Source organism: Acanthochromis polyacanthus, chromosome 1 (assembly GCF_021347895.1).
Source record: "Acanthochromis polyacanthus isolate Apoly-LR-REF ecotype Palm Island chromosome 1, KAUST_Apoly_ChrSc, whole genome shotgun sequence".
NCBI classification, from domain to species: Eukaryota; Metazoa; Chordata; class Actinopteri; family Pomacentridae; genus Acanthochromis; species Acanthochromis polyacanthus.
The window spans coordinates 202,568-218,045 of NC_067113.1; the positions used below are offsets into that span (position 1 = coordinate 202,568).

Consider the following 15,478-nt stretch of genomic DNA (forward strand, 5'->3'; position numbering starts at 1 on the left):
TATGTTTACAGTATTGGATTTTGTTTATCATATATACTCTGTTTTCTTATTGGATGTTTGTTCTTACTGACATTTTCTTATGTAGAGGGATATTAGAATTAGCAATACTTTCAGTGTGTTTTATTTTAGCCTTTGAGTTTTATGACTCTATGATTAGTATGATGGAGGTTTCATTGATTTGATGTTTTTGATATGAGGTGAGTACATTGGGATCTCAGGTGTTTTATTATTTTGATTGTTTAGGGACAGTGGTGTTAGGCAGGTCCAGGTCCATTTGAGGGTCCGATGGGTCGACCAGCCTGATTTTGGACATTTTTTGATTTTCTTTCTGGGATTCCCACATGTATTTGCTTCCTTTTATTTCACATGATCCTTTGGATCTCTCTCTTTTAATTGGTTGGAGTGTAGTATGGTCGCCTAGGCAGAGGGACCGTGAGAGAATTTCCTGTCTTGATTGTTTGATGGATAATTTGGAAAAATAGCTGCCTGGCAGGTTTTCGCTCTCACATTAATCTACAAATTTATAATATTGTTAAATTTAGGTTGTAATCAGTATGGACAGAATGGACATGTCATAAGCATTTTCTATGTAACCTTTATGTACTTGATGTTTTAGTAATTATCGAGGCTCTGTTAGCCTCGAAGGGGGAATATGTGGTATCTGATCTGTTACATGTATTACTTAATAAGTTAGTAGTATAGAATCTGTTTTGTTTGTTCTAGTATTTGATATGAGTTGCTTGTTATATGTAGTGTCTGCTCTGGTGTCTCTGACCACAGATGGAATCTGCATTATATTCAACCCATGCCATGGAAAAGTGTTCTCCTGTTTACAGAGCCCTGCTGGAGGTGTTTTTATGAGGGTTCTTCTGTCCAAAATACTGATTTAGGGATTCTTCAGCTGTTGTAGACAAGGGGGAGTTGTTTGGGGATGCTCTCTGCTTTCCCCATATGGTAGGCAATAAAGAACCATTTGTTTTAACCCCTCCTATATGTTGAAAACCTATAAAAGTGATCGCTGGCTATTGTCAAGCAAGGAGGATTCAATTGGCCGGCTCCTTCCAGGCAGGTTCTGTCTGTACTGATGCTGCTCTTTCTTTTAATAAAATACTTTTAAAGAAAGTCAGTGTCACGGACGTCTCTCCTTCACCTGCACATCATGGACACCAGAGAGAGAAACAACGACAAATTTCCATGGTAAAAATAGTGAGCATTTCTGTAGCAATAATAAAAAAGAAATTGAGAAACTGGGCATCACTGTTTTATAGATTTCTAATTTCTCTGTCTGCCCATGCCTTGGTGAAGTACTTCCTCATAATGAAATTGAGCTATTTGCATTATCATAAAGAGACTGAATGGTGTTTCTAAATTTGCCACAAAACCCAAAAGTGTAGGAGACTGGAAAAAGAAAGGGTGTCCAATTGAGTGCCTTTATAAAGTCAAGAAATAGAATAAAACCATCGTCCTCTATTAGGTGACTATAATCCAAAAGATGTATAACTAAACAAATATTGTTATGAATTGATCTATTTGTCATAAAGCCATATTGGGGATCATGAACAATTTTGTCCAAAATGGTTTTTAATCTATTAGGATAAACATGAGTTGTGATTCAATACTTGCACAGTACTTGATTAAAGTGACAGGTCTAAGATTATCGAGAAATCTGGGGCCTTTGCCAGGTTTAGGGATTAAGGTAATTACTCCTTGCTTCATGGTGGGAAGAAATGCTAATCTACCAGTTACCTCTTTCAGCATATATCACGATCTCAGAAGGCGGACCCGAACAGAAAACCACACTACCAAGGCTGGTGGGACTGAGGAGGAGTTTTATTGTTGGAGGGGTGAATAATGGCTCGGTGAGGGGAAAACCAGAGTGCAGGAGCGGCTGGTGTAGTGGCGGGTTTTGGCCAGGAACGGGGGGGAATCCAGGCAGGGACAGAAGGGGTCCAGGCAGGAATGGGGGTCCAGGCAGGAATAGGTAGTCCAAGCATGGGCAGGAGGGTCCAGGAGGGAAAAACCGGTGATGAATGGGTTGGGGAGAGCCGGAGGGGAAGGAGGATGGTGGGGATCCCGGACAGCTGACCTGGGAGAGGAACAGGAGAAAGCAAAGTGAGAAAAGGCAAACTTAAACAGATCTAACAGAGGGCTAGAGAGTGAACTGACTGAGGTGTCTTGGTTCAACAATCTGGCAGGGAGTGGAAGGATGAGCCGGTTCTTATTGTGGAGGCGAGTAATCAGTGTGATGATCGTCAGCTGTCCGGGAGCCGTAGGGGTGGTTGATTGCCTGAGTGGAGTCAGCTGGGAAGCTAGACTCCACTCAGACACCGAGCTGCAGGGGGAGAGACAGGGCAGAGGAGCAGATGGGAGACAGCAAGACAGACAGGGCAGAGGAACAGGAGAGGGGGAGAGGAGCATGAGAGATGGGGAAAAGGGTATTTGGGATGCCAGATGGGAAAGACAGGGGATGAGAAGGGAGCTCTGACAGCATATGAAGAAACAGAACTTTTGATATGTCCCAGAAATGTCGGTAAAAATTCGATGTAAGACTGTTACAGCCGGGAGATTTATTCAAATATAGACTCTCTACTGCTTTGTCAAGCTCATGAGCAGTGATATCAGAATCACAGTGATATCACAAGAACTAACCCTCTTCATCAAGACAAAGAATACAATTTTCTATGTGCCTGAAAAATGAGTCAGAGGCATTCATAGAAAACATGGTGGAGTGCAACTTACTTGAAAAAAATCCTTCTCCTTCTTGATAGTGGTTGGGTTTTGCTCAATCATTTATTAATAAGATTTTAATTGAGTTCCTCTCCTGTCTTCTCTTTTCTAGGTGACAAAAGTATGCGATACATTTTTCATCTTCATCCATTTGGCCCTGGATCTTGTATAGGCTCCTTCAGCTTTTTTGAGATATATTTCATCAAGTTTCATTTGCAAAGTTAGTAAATACTGTTTATCACTGTCAGAGAGTGATGTATTCATACAGTAGGTGTTAATTTCTTTAAACAGACTGAGCTCAATCTGTCTGGTCTGCTACTGCTAACCCTACTGCTAACCCTATTCCAAACTGAATAGAGAATTCCCAAATTTTGAATTGAAGAAGCTCCCTTTTACATGCATATGACGGTACTGAACCTTCGGTCATCACTTCTGCAATTAAATGTTTTATACCATCACAATAGGAATGATTATTCAATAAACTTGAATTTCCAATATCCCTTGTTTCTACAGCGGAATTCAGTTGTTGAAAAGATAATTTTCTAAACAGAGTGATCCGTAAGAGTAGCAGCAGATATAGAGCAGTCAGAGACCAGTTGTGACATGAGATCAGAAATTAATCAAAAATTAATTCTGGACTTGGTCACATCCTTTGGTTTGTACCAGGAGTACTGTTTGGTGTCAGGGTATTTAAAGCACCATGGTTGCTACAGAAGTGAGATAAGACAGAGTTATGAGAATTACAATGAACCTGAGGAGGGCATCCACACACTGCCATCTGTGACTTGATGTCTAAAATCCAGTTTGAAAGGGTTTCTATTGGCCCTGTGTCATCAGGAGACATGGCAATGTACAGCTGTGTATCATCAGGGTAGCTATGGAAACTGATGCCGTGTCTCTTGATGACGTCCCCAAGAGGAAGCATGTAGAAGATTAAAAAGCATGGGCCCTAAAATTGACCCTTGGGGAACCCCACACCCAATTTTATGGGTTCCTGAGGAACACATATCCATACTTAAAAGCATCGGTCTGTAAGGGTTAGGGTTAGTACAGTCTCTGGTACAGTTAAAAACAGTACCAGAGACACCGACCAGGTGTCTGAATCTGTTTAGTAAAATGTGATGGTCTACTGTATCAAAAGCAGCGCTGAGATCCAGTAGAACCAATACTATTAGTTTTTATTATCCAAATTTCACCTGATGTTGTTGACAATCTTTAAAAGTGCTGTCTCTGTACTGTGGTTCAACCTTAAACCAGACTGATGTTTTTCTAAAATATTAATTCTGTTTAAAAAGTCATCGACTTGGTTAAAATCAATCAATCAATCAAACTTTTTTGTCATTGCACACTTTCAAATACAATGAAATTTGGTTTCGAGCTGCCCTGCCAATGGCAGCTCAGGCTTCACCACTGTGCAGCGTGCATGTCTTGAGGAAAAGGAAAAAAAAGAAAAAACATTTGGAATCGGGGTAGGAATAGTAGAGGGTAAAATGAAAAAAAAGGGTCGTTATACCAAATGAAACCTCCAAGTTGGGAAATTCAATTTGAGTAGGAACCTGAAAAAAAAACAAACCCGCAACAGGCAAAGCATGACATTTGACAAGGTCAGTTGGGATAAGGATGGGGGGTGATGGGACAAGTGGCTCTTCACAGTAATCCGGTCTCCTATGCAGCTGCTGCGCCATAGGGTGGTGCACTGCTCACGGGATTCCTGTCCACTGTGCATTGCGAGTGGGAAGCTTGTGGAGGTGGCTTGGAGGGGGGGATGGGGGGCATGTGTGTGTGAATGTGAGCTCAGTCCTCAGTTCATACGTGTTTGTATGCGTGTAGCCAATCTCCTTCCGTCCCAGCCCGCCGGTGTCTCAGTTCGCAAGGGTGGAAACGCAATAACACAGCAGGTTGCTATGGAGACGTCCTCAGGTGTCCTTGGGAAAGTGTGTGTGTGTGTGTGTGGGGGGGGGTTTGTTATCGTTCCAGGGGTGCCAGAATGTTATCAGTATCCTTCTTGTTTAGGTGGGGGAGAGGAGCAATTTCACCTTCCCCCTAGCTGGTCTCAACTTTTTTAGACCTCAGCTGTGGCGATCCTCACCTTGATGGAATCCACTTTACGACTCAAATCAACAGTCACATCAAGCAAATTGTCCATCTTATGTTTGAGTTTGTCGTTCCGGTCACCAGCAGCCTTTATCCGATCGATTTTAGGAAAACCAGTTTTCCTAAAAATTTTACTTAAAAATAGTAAATTGGATACAGGTTGGTAATTATTAAAAACATTGGGATCTAAATTGCTCTTCTTCAGAAAGGGCTTCACCACTGCTGTTTTAAAGGCAGTGGGAAAGACACCCGTCTGAAGAGAGCAATTCATGATGCTTAAAAACTGTTCCTCAAAGAATCCATAAAATGATTTTAAAAGTGGGTGTGGGAATTGGAACTGAAAGGCAGGTAGTGGTAACCTAGCCACGCTAGACCCAGCTCTTAAGACAAAAGGGTCTAGGAACGCTCGACAGGGAGGGAGGCGGGCTAAAAGGTTGTCTTTCAAATCACTCTGCAGCAATTGGGTAGGTATACAACCAATCAGCGCGACGAATAGGCTGACGCAGTTCCGAGAGCGCAGGATTGTGGCTAAGTCCCATTAGCTTCCCAACCAGCGGAGCCAACTGAGCTTCCAGCTCCAGGACTCTCTCTCTCTGAACTCGACATTGGTGAAGTAATAATATTCTACATGCTTTGTTCTACATTATTGTGACATGCAACTCATTTGTAGAGAAAATATCAATAGTTGATCTTGGAAAGTGTTATATCGAGATAAAATTTAATAAAAAATAAAAAAATAAATAAAAACAATCAAAGCAAGTCAGAGATGGTCAAGCAAAAGAACTAAAAGGCCTCTAATTAACTGAAGTGGAGTGATCCATGAAGTTTAAACCTGATCCAGTGCTGTATGATTTGTGTGTTCTTGTATATAACCACTAGAGAGAGACATTGTGTTATATACTGCACTGATGTGCTTTCATTGTTGAATGATGTACACCACTGTTGGTGTTAAACCGTAATTTGTCACTTGTTAGATTCTGTCATTAGATTGAGAACAGAAGTATTTTTTTTCTCTTTGGCAATTGGCAATCTCAGTTCAATCCTGGCAATTGCAAAATATTGATGTTATCTCATACATTTTAACAGCTGTGATGGCAGACATTGGTGTTTATCATTCAATTTCAATTAAATTCAGTTGTATTTATATAACACCAAATACAGGTCAAATTGTCTCAAGACGCTTTACGGAACCCAAATGCTTGAACCCTCAGAGCAGCCCTAAGGCGACAGTGGCAAGAAAAAATCCCTTTTCATGGAAGAAACCAGAACCCGACTCTTTATATGGGGGAACCCATCCGCTGCTGGCCGGGCGGGTTGAGAGCATAGACTGTATACAGTCTGTGGTTGAAAGGGACAAAAGAGGTAGACCTCTACCCCTAAGTTATTGCGAGATCCTAAAATTTTCTTGGGATCTTGCTTGTTTTCTTTTTCTCCATGTCCCTTCCGGGGCTCCGTAGTAGCAAAATTCAAACAGTGTGTAGATGAGCATATCAATTATGGTAAAAGCGATGCAGACCGAGATCGAGTGGAAATGGGCAGCTGGAAGTAGTGGGCTTGCATGGAGAAATAAAATGATAAACTACAGGATTATAGCGATTTCACATCCATGTGGTTAAAATGTTAGTTGACCATTACAGGTAATCTCCAATATGTTTAGTGAGTCACAAAAGCTGGGCTCAACTTTTTTCCTTTTTCACATATCTTTAGTGTACTGCATTTTACATTGAAACCTCCTGAAAACCATAATGCACAAATGCTGCAAAGGTCACACAGATCACTCAACAACAATGAAATAGCAGCTATGCGCTGGATGTGCAACATATGCATCCGTTATCTGTACACCACTTTATCCTCTGCAGAGTCACAGTTGGGCTGGAGTCTACCTAGCAGACTTAGGGTGAAGGCAGAGGACACCCTGGACAGGTCTCCAGTCTATCACAGGGCTTGTATATTAGTAGATTAATTGAAAATAGTTTGGTTTTAAGGTTAAAAATAAAATAACATATACCAACGCTATTAAAGCCATTGTCTTAAATGGAAATCTGTGGTTCTTTAAGAGTGTACATACAAGTCTTTGGTGCTATTTGGTACATTTTCATGACATGTAGGCCTTTTAAATTCATTTAAACAATGCAAACCCCAGTAGAAAGCAATATCTTAAAATGATTGATTCACTGAAGGCTAAGACACATCATGAGTGAAATAAGCTCGTATGCATATGCATTACTGCTCATTTCACATGCAGCGAACAATAAATTATGTCAGCTTGCAAAGTGAAGCTTTCCCTAAAAATTTTTCTTCAGTATCTGTTTCCACCTCAAACATGCATGGCTGAGTTACTTCGATATTACATTTCAAATTGGGTAGAGCAGTTTTACAGAGTTTGAACAGAGTTGTGGGTGAGCTAGTGTGCTCAAGCTGCAGCGAGTGGGAAGAAATGGCAGGAGAACTTCATAGATGTGCACATTGCAGAGGAAACAATGGTATAGAATTTCAAAGAAGGGGCTATACTTTCATGGGAAAGGGTTAGTGCAGCTTTTATACAGAAGTGAGTTTGGAAGAGTATAATCACTGATTTGGAGATTTACTTTAAACAATGATGTAGTTTTCACCTTAATTAGAGATTACCAGAGTTTGTGAATGTGTCCTTTTTAAAAGTTACTGGTATTTCTGTGAACCCTGCGGTGATAATGTTGTCTGTCTAATATTTCAGTGTAGTGGAGGGCTTGAAAAAAACTTGAAAAAGAAGGAAGACAGTTGAATGGGGAGGTGGTGCTGAATTTTTAAAAATACAGTATAATTAGGTTAAAAAAGGGTAAGGTATAAAAGTGAAATATGTACTGTTTATGAGATATATGAGTGCTATATCTACTTATGCATGTTAATGTCTGTCTCTGTGTCTCTCAGAAGGTAGTGTCATGAGAAAGGCAACTAACCCTAACCCTATAGAGCTAATTTACCTTTGTGTGTTTGTGTGTTGAGCTTTTATTTCTATTTAATGTTATTTTATAAAATAAATCAATAAATATTTGTCCCCTGAGCTGTGTGTGACACCACAAAGGCCATTGCATATGATTCCATTATTAAGTACACAATTTTTCCAAATGCTGGTCTTGGCAACCCAGTTATGATACTGCAACAAGTACTATGTGGGTGAATTAAACCTTTAAAATCTTAGGTAGGATATGTCGTAGTACTTTTTGTGGATTACTTAGTGTGGTCTTGAAAGGGCAGTCTCTGTAAACAAACTTACTGGGGACAAAAGTGGAGCACTCCTTTAATATACCTTTTAAATTCCGAGTGTATATCGAGTGAAATCATTCTTTAAAACTGTAAGTTGTGCATTTAAATCGTAAATTGTGAATTTTAGTGATCACGTATTCTGATAAGTTGTCTACAAAAAATGCTCTAAATGTGTGGCCTTGTCGGTGCGGCTCTGCACACTCACACTGTCCGGGGCATGAAGCATCGCTGACGGCGCATTAATCTGTGGCCACAGGTGCTTTTGTTGGCGTAACGTGTCGAACGTGACTCGGTCGGTCTAGTTTTCGAGAGAACAGTCAGAGGCAACTAGCGCTGTGAATGAGACCGAAGAGACGATATCAGAGCTACATTTGAATATCCCGCCCAGACGTGGACTCGTCCTAGATCCTCTCCCCTCCGTGTGTCCCTCCGCTCCGTCAGTGTGTCTGGAAGCTCCGCTGAACGGTTCACTGGAAGCTAACTACCGCTGAAACCGCGTTTTCGTACAACTTCGGTGGTTTTACGAATGTTTTGTTCACAGCTCATTAGAGGGAGAAGAATATTTCAGTGATTCAGGCATTTTATTCAGCCCTTCCTGCCGGTTTTGTTCTTCCCTGGATATGTGTCGCTTGGAGAACTAGAAGCGGACCGAGTTGCACACCGAAGCCGGGATGAGTGGGAGCTCCGCGGGGTCCGGCGCGGCGCCCTGCCGCTTCGCCCACTACTTTGTTATTTGTGGGATAGACACAGAAACGGGACTGGAACCGGACGAGTTAGCAGGTATGTGCCGTTTTTTTCTTGTTGTTTTTGACAGTGTAGACGGGCTTTAAAGGAAAAGAACTGCAGTAGTCCCTCTGTCTGAATACATGTAGTGTTGTTGACGTTAAGTCCATCCGGCAGTCACACAACTCATTAATGGCAGCCACCTAAACGGACAAAACAACGTGCTTTGTGTTTGTAACTATCAGTGCCACATACACACTGATAACTAAAAACACATGGAGTCTTGACACACAAAGCACGTTGTTTTGTCAGTACTACATATGTAGTACATGAATACAGTAGCAGGATAAACAGATACAGCAGCATTGAGACTCTGCAGCTCTGTCCAGGGAACCAGTGTCATTTAATATAGATGGATGAGCTTCTGAAAATATGCAGTATCTGTGCTAAATGCTGTGATCTGATATAAGCTTCCTGTGCTGTGCTCCTCAATACCTTTCTGAAACTGTTGTTAAGAACATAAACCTGCACGCAGGTTTCACTCCCACAGTTCTCCAGATACGTCTCAGTTTGAGGTTATTGTTTGTTGCAGGTACACACATTATACACTGCTCAAAAAAATTAAAGGAACACTTTGAAAATACATTATATTTCAATACGGGGAAAAACAAACTGGATATTAGCATTGATATGGACTGGTTAATGTGTTAGGAATGAAAAGTGCCACATTGTTTGATGGGAATGAAAATTATCAACCCCCTAGGAGGGCTAAATTCAAGACACCCCAAAATCAAAGTGAAAAACTGATGTGGCAGGCTAGTCCATCTTGTTTTATCAAAGTAGCTGTCTATCAAGCTGCAGGAATAACACTGGCATCAACTGGAGCCAATTGAAGGCTGCAGTGATTCTGTTGATACTACAGTGTATCAGAGTGAGGTTATTGAATATTTGTGTCTCTCTTCGCTGTTGCAGCAGTTTTGCAATTTGCAGGCAGTCCCTGTTCACAGCCGGCTGCTCATAGACACCAATGTTATTTCTGCAACTTGAAAGACAGCTACTTTTGATAAAACTGGGCTTGTAGCACAATATCTGCCTTACAACGATGGGAAAGAGGCATCGTTTATGTTTTTGACAACCTATATCTAATGAGTTATTGATGCTGGAATTTTGAATCTGTGAATATCTTTCCAACTTTACCAAACGTGGGGACACAACCACCCAAGGAGTGGTTTATTTAATTTTGAAAAAAAGCATTTAGTCATACTTAAAGCTTTAAGTGCTTTATTAACACAAAACTAAGAGTTCTGTATTGTTTTATGATCACATGTTCTGTCTAAAAAGATGTGGCATCATTTTAAACAGTGAAACCATACTAATAAAATGTAATGACCAACCAGTGTGTAATACTGGATTATGCAAAAACTGAATGCAGAATACTGGACAAAGAAATTCTCTACAGATATTTTTCCCATCTAAATCTTTTCTTAACACAATGAATGTATTAACTTATTTATGTGTGTATGAATGTACTTACTAATTTATTTATTTAGTACCGTTAACATATCAGAGTTCTGAGTGAGTTTTTCTTTAGATAGGCAAAGGCCATTTATTGATCACATATAGGCTATTAAATAAATTATATTTAAAAAAAACAAAAGCATTTAAAATACTATTAAACAACTTAGGCATTTATTGAGTCACTAAAATACTGTAGAGTCTACAGCCACATTAGTCTGACTATAATCATCCTCTGGTAAATTCACAACCATGTACTGATGTCTCTTACCAAAGGGACTTCTGGGGATGATTAGATGATGATAAACTGTGACCTGCTGTTTGGGTTCTCTCTGTTTTCATGTTTCTTACATGTTGGTCTCCTGATGCTGCTACTTCAGCTAGTCTATGAGCAACAGAAAACACAGTTTGCCCTGTACCTTTTGCCAGGGTTCCAGTCTTCCCACTCACGCCTGTACTTTTGAAAACGTTTTTGCTTCTTTGGACGTGGAAGAGTTTCGGGTGTAGATATTTTTAAACATGCGGGAGCAGCAGCGTCTGTAACTAGGAAACCCGCGGCAGAACCGGCAAACAGACCTGCTGGACCTCGCATCGGGTCCTCGCTACATAGGTCTAAGGAAGATGAAACTGGCTGCCCTTAATATTTCGCGTGTTTTATTTTGTTTATTATGCAGTTTTGATGCGTGTGTGACAGACGTGTATGGGACATTTATGAAAATACGGAACAATTAGCGTCCCGTATTGAATCAATACGGGACGCTACAATAGTCAAATAAAGGACGAATCCGTATTTTAAGGAACGGGTGGCAACCCTATGCCGCACTCCCGTAGCTGCGAGCACTTTTCCCATTCTTTAGGATGCCTCTGCCGGAGGTGCTGAAAGAGGTTAGTTGTGCTGCTACTCTTCGTTTTCACAGTACTTATGCAAACCTTGCACATGACTGTAGTTTGCTCTGTGTCAGTCTTGTCAAAGCCGAACCACTTCCATATAATCGATGTAACATGAGGCCCTTCTCTCGCGACCAACTCTTCGTCTGCTGTTCTGTCCGCCATGACGGGGATGTGAGTGTTTTGGTGGAAGGAGATGAGAGGCGGAAGCCAACGCCAGTGCACAAGTCGTGAAAGGCAGAAGAAGAATCTGAAAAGTTATATATTTAAGCTCGCCTCGATTTTACGATTTCGCAAATTTTCAAATCGTCAGGTTTTAAAAATGCTAATTAATCGAATTAATTCGATTTATCGCCCAGCCCGAGCTTCTATGCATGACTGACGATGCTGGGACAAGCTCTGAATGAGACGACAGATGGTGTCCTGGGGTATCTCCTCCCAGAACTGGACCAGGGCATCGCTGAGCTCCTGGACAGTCTGAGGAGCAACCTGATGGTGTCGGATTGAACAAAACATAATTTTCCAAAGGTGTTCTATTGGATTCAGGTCAGGTGAGCATGGGGGCCAGCTAATGGTATCAGTTCCTTCATCCTCCAGGAACGGCATGAGTTCTCTTACCACATAAGACTGGGCATTGTCCTGCACCAGAAGGAATCCAGAACCACTGCACCAATGTAGGGTCTGACAATGGGTCAAAGGATTTCATCCTGATACCTAATGGCAGTCAGAGTGCCATTGTCCAGCCTGTAGATGTCTGTGCGCCCCTCCATGGATATGCCTCCCCACACCATCACTGACCCCCCACCAAACCGGTCATGCTGAACAATGTTACAGGCAGCATAACGTTCTCCACGGCTTCTCCAGACCCTTTCATGTCTGTCACATGTGCTCAGGGTGAACCTGCTCTCATCTGTGAAAAGCACAGGGCACCAGTGGTGGACCTGCCAATTCCTGTGTTTTATTGCAAATGCCAGCCAAGCTCCACGGTGCCAGTCAGCGAGCACAGCGGGCACTAGAGGACGCTGGGCCCTCAGAACACTCTCATTAAATCTCTTTCTGATTGTTTGATCAGAGACATTCACACCAGTGGTCTGCTGGAGGTCATTTTGTAGAGCTATTGCAGTGCTCACCCTGTTCCTCCTTGCACAAAGGAGCAGATACCTGTCCTGCTGATCAGTTGAGGACCTTCAACAGCCCTGTCCAGCTCTCCCAGACTAACTGCCTGTCTCCTGGAATATCTTCCATGCGCTTAAGAATGTGCTGGGAGACACAGAAAACCTTCTGGCAATGGCACGCATTGATGTGCCATCCTGGAGGAGTTGGACTGTGTGTGGAACCTCTGTAGGGTCCAGGTATCGCCTCATGCTACCAGGAGTGACACTTACCCTGGCCAAATGCAAAACTAGTTAAAAACAGTCAGTAAACATTAGGAAGGGAAAAAATGTCAGTGGCCTTCACCTGTAAACTCATTCGTGTTTTGCTGGTTGCCTCATTGTTACCCCTCTAGTGCATCTGTTGTTAATTTTATGAACACCAAAGCAGCTGAAACTGACTAAAAAGCCCCTCAGTTACTTACTTGACCAGATCAGTATCCCACATGTTTCACTGATTTGATGCAATACTTAGATTAAAAAGTGTTCCTTTAATTTTTTTGAGCAGTGTATATTCTGTGGAAAACTCCGCCATCTTCTTGATGATTTACAGCCATTATATTTACCGTATTTATTTTGCAAATAGCCCCCTGTTATTAGACTTTGCCAGCTGCTCTTTGGCTGGTTTGTGTGTGTAGTTTGAATCTTATTGGTAAAGAGAGCAAAGGATAGGGTTAGTTCCAGGCGCTGCATGTGTAAAGATTGTGATGCTGCCTCCACAGCAGAGTTCTTTTATTAATCATAGCTAATTTAATATCTGTACACTAGATAAAAGATTGTTGTTGTGTTTACTGCCAGGGATCAGAACTTTGTCATACCGTGCTCTCTAAAGGCTCCAGTCTGCAGATGTTTCACTGTTTATTCTACCACCAGACACATTCACTGATTGGCTGTTACTTCACAGTCACATCTGAACTGTGTGTTTGTGTAACTGAGCCAGAGTTCAGCATTTTAATGTTATGAATGTGTGGTGTTGGCACATTTTTTGCTTCTGATTTATACACAAAGTGGTTTGATGACATTATTATTTTCTACGTAGTGTGTGTGTGTGTGTGTGTGTGTGTGTGTGTGTGTGTGTGTGTGTGTGTGTGTGTGTGTGTGTGTGTGTGTGTGTGTATTTCTGTAATTATTGTGATGAGGACCACATCAAGCTAAAGACCATTGAACTGAGGACCTCATGGCCAATGGCCTACAGGGCTGTTTGAGTAGTGTTCTGACCTGGTTTTAGGTTGAAGCTTCGGGTTAAATCTTGATACTTGGATGTTCACACAGACAGCTGTGGACAAGACACACAGGTAGTTGTTGTTATTGTTCTACTTTTTAGTCCCAGTGGAAGACGTGTGTGTGTGTGTGTGTGTGTGTGTGTGTGTGTGTGTGTGGCCCTCAGGCAGTTGAAAGTCTTTTTTGCTCGCAATCACCACAATGTTCTGAGCACCTGGTGCATATTTATTCATGGTTTGTCTATGGGACAAGTTAACAGTCAGTTATGAACTGCCACTAACAGTTCTGTTCCTTAATGTTTAATATGCCAATTATTTTCTCAGTTGATCGAGTTCTGTATAAAAAATTAAAGAAAGAAATTGGGGATATCAGCGTCATATGGTGGAAGGCTCACAAAACCATTGAATCCTCAAAATGGAGAAGAAATCACCAGCTTTTTTTCCTGTAATATGACAGTCTAACACTTTCCACGATAATTGTGCATCATTTTCTGTTAATTTTTTATGACATTATTATGACAAATTGCGTTAGCTATTTAAACTTTAAGAGAACAGAGCTGGGCTGCACAGTGGGGTAGTGGTTAACACTTTCGCCTTGCAGCAAGAAGATCCCGGTTCAAATCCCGGCCTGGGCCTGGGATCTTTCTGCATGGAGTTTGCATGTTCTCCCTGTGCATGCGTGAGTTTTCTCCGGTTACTCCGGCTTCCTCCCACAGTCCAAAAATAAGCTGAGGTTAATTGGTTATTCTAAATTGTCCGTAGGTGTGAATGTGAGTGTGATTGTTTGTCTGTATATGTAGCCCTGTGACAGACTGGCGACCTGTCCAGGGTGTCCCCTGCCTTCGCCCGAGTCAGCTGGGAAAAACTCCAGCACCCCCCGCGACCCTAGTGAGGATAAAGGGGTGTATAGAGAATGGATGGATGGAAAACAGAGCTGGGATTCACCTGATGACAGGCATTAACTTTTGATGATGTCAGTATTGTTGTAGAGATCATTCATCATGGGTGATCTGAAAGAGAGCTGGAGGCTGTTCTCCCCACTCTTATGGTTCATATTGCAATACTGCTACCTGATCTGCTTTCTTTATTAGGTGGTTCATTTTATTTAACTTGGAATTACTTTGGCTCCTTCTGCTCATTTGAAAATACAAGTGAAATCAAAGTTGTTTTTCTTGAGAATTTGGCTAATGTTTTAGTGACAAGGAACCCACAGTTCATAAACCATAGACTACATATCTTTAAATTGTTAAAATGTTGACTTTCACATCGTATGGATGTGCACCTTAGGCAAGCTTTGAACTGAAGTATTCAGCTCATTTTGGAATATTTATTTAAAATCTATACATGTTTTAAACCCAAGGAAATGTTTCTGAATGAAATCTGTACAGCTCAGATAAGCAGGCATCATGTTGGATGCAGGTTAAAACTGTTTTTTATTTTCACTGAGATGGCATTCAAAGGGACCTGTCCAGGGTGTCCCCTGCAGAGTCACAGTTGGGCTGGAGCCTATTCCAGCTGACTCGGGTGAAGGCAGGGGACACCCTGGAGCATCCAAAGGCTCATCACTGCAGACTGATGGAATCACTGCAGGCTGATAGGCACTGACATGTGCTATGCGGTGCAGACATTAAATGGCTGGGCAGAAGTGAGTCGCCACTTGTAATCCATTTAGTTGAAGCTACCCAGCATCAGCAGGAAAACCACAGAATAAAAGTGCATGTCACATGTGCATGGTAGAAAATGCTGAAGAATGAGCTGAACGTGAGTTTATGTTCGTACATATAGGTTTTTGCCTGGAACAAATGTAAATCAGGCTTTACAGGGAATTCCACTCCACTCCCATTCATTTATCCCCAAAACTGCTCCCCCCTCCTTCTTTAGGGTTAACCCTAACCCTAAAGAAAGACAGATAGAATT

At 41.7% G+C, this 15,478-nt stretch overlaps 1 protein-coding gene across 4 annotated transcripts in view; it reads left to right on the forward strand.

The window, feature by feature from the left end:
* The first annotated feature begins 8,384 nt into the window (after positions 1 to 8,384).
* The window catches only part of dennd5b (DENN/MADD domain containing 5B), a 119,149-nt gene continuing 112,055 nt past the window's right edge, over positions 8,385 to 15,478 (forward strand). Inside the window, exon 1 of one of the 4 annotated variants that reach the window (XM_051945294.1) lies at positions 8,385 to 8,844. In XM_051945294.1, the coding sequence (XP_051801254.1) occupies positions 8,736 to 8,844 (109 nt within the window). In that variant the 5' untranslated portion in view covers positions 8,385 to 8,735. The remainder of the gene's footprint in view (positions 8,845 to 15,478) is intronic. The other 3 variants (XM_051945292.1, XM_051945289.1, XM_051945293.1) reach the window with 3 other exon arrangements.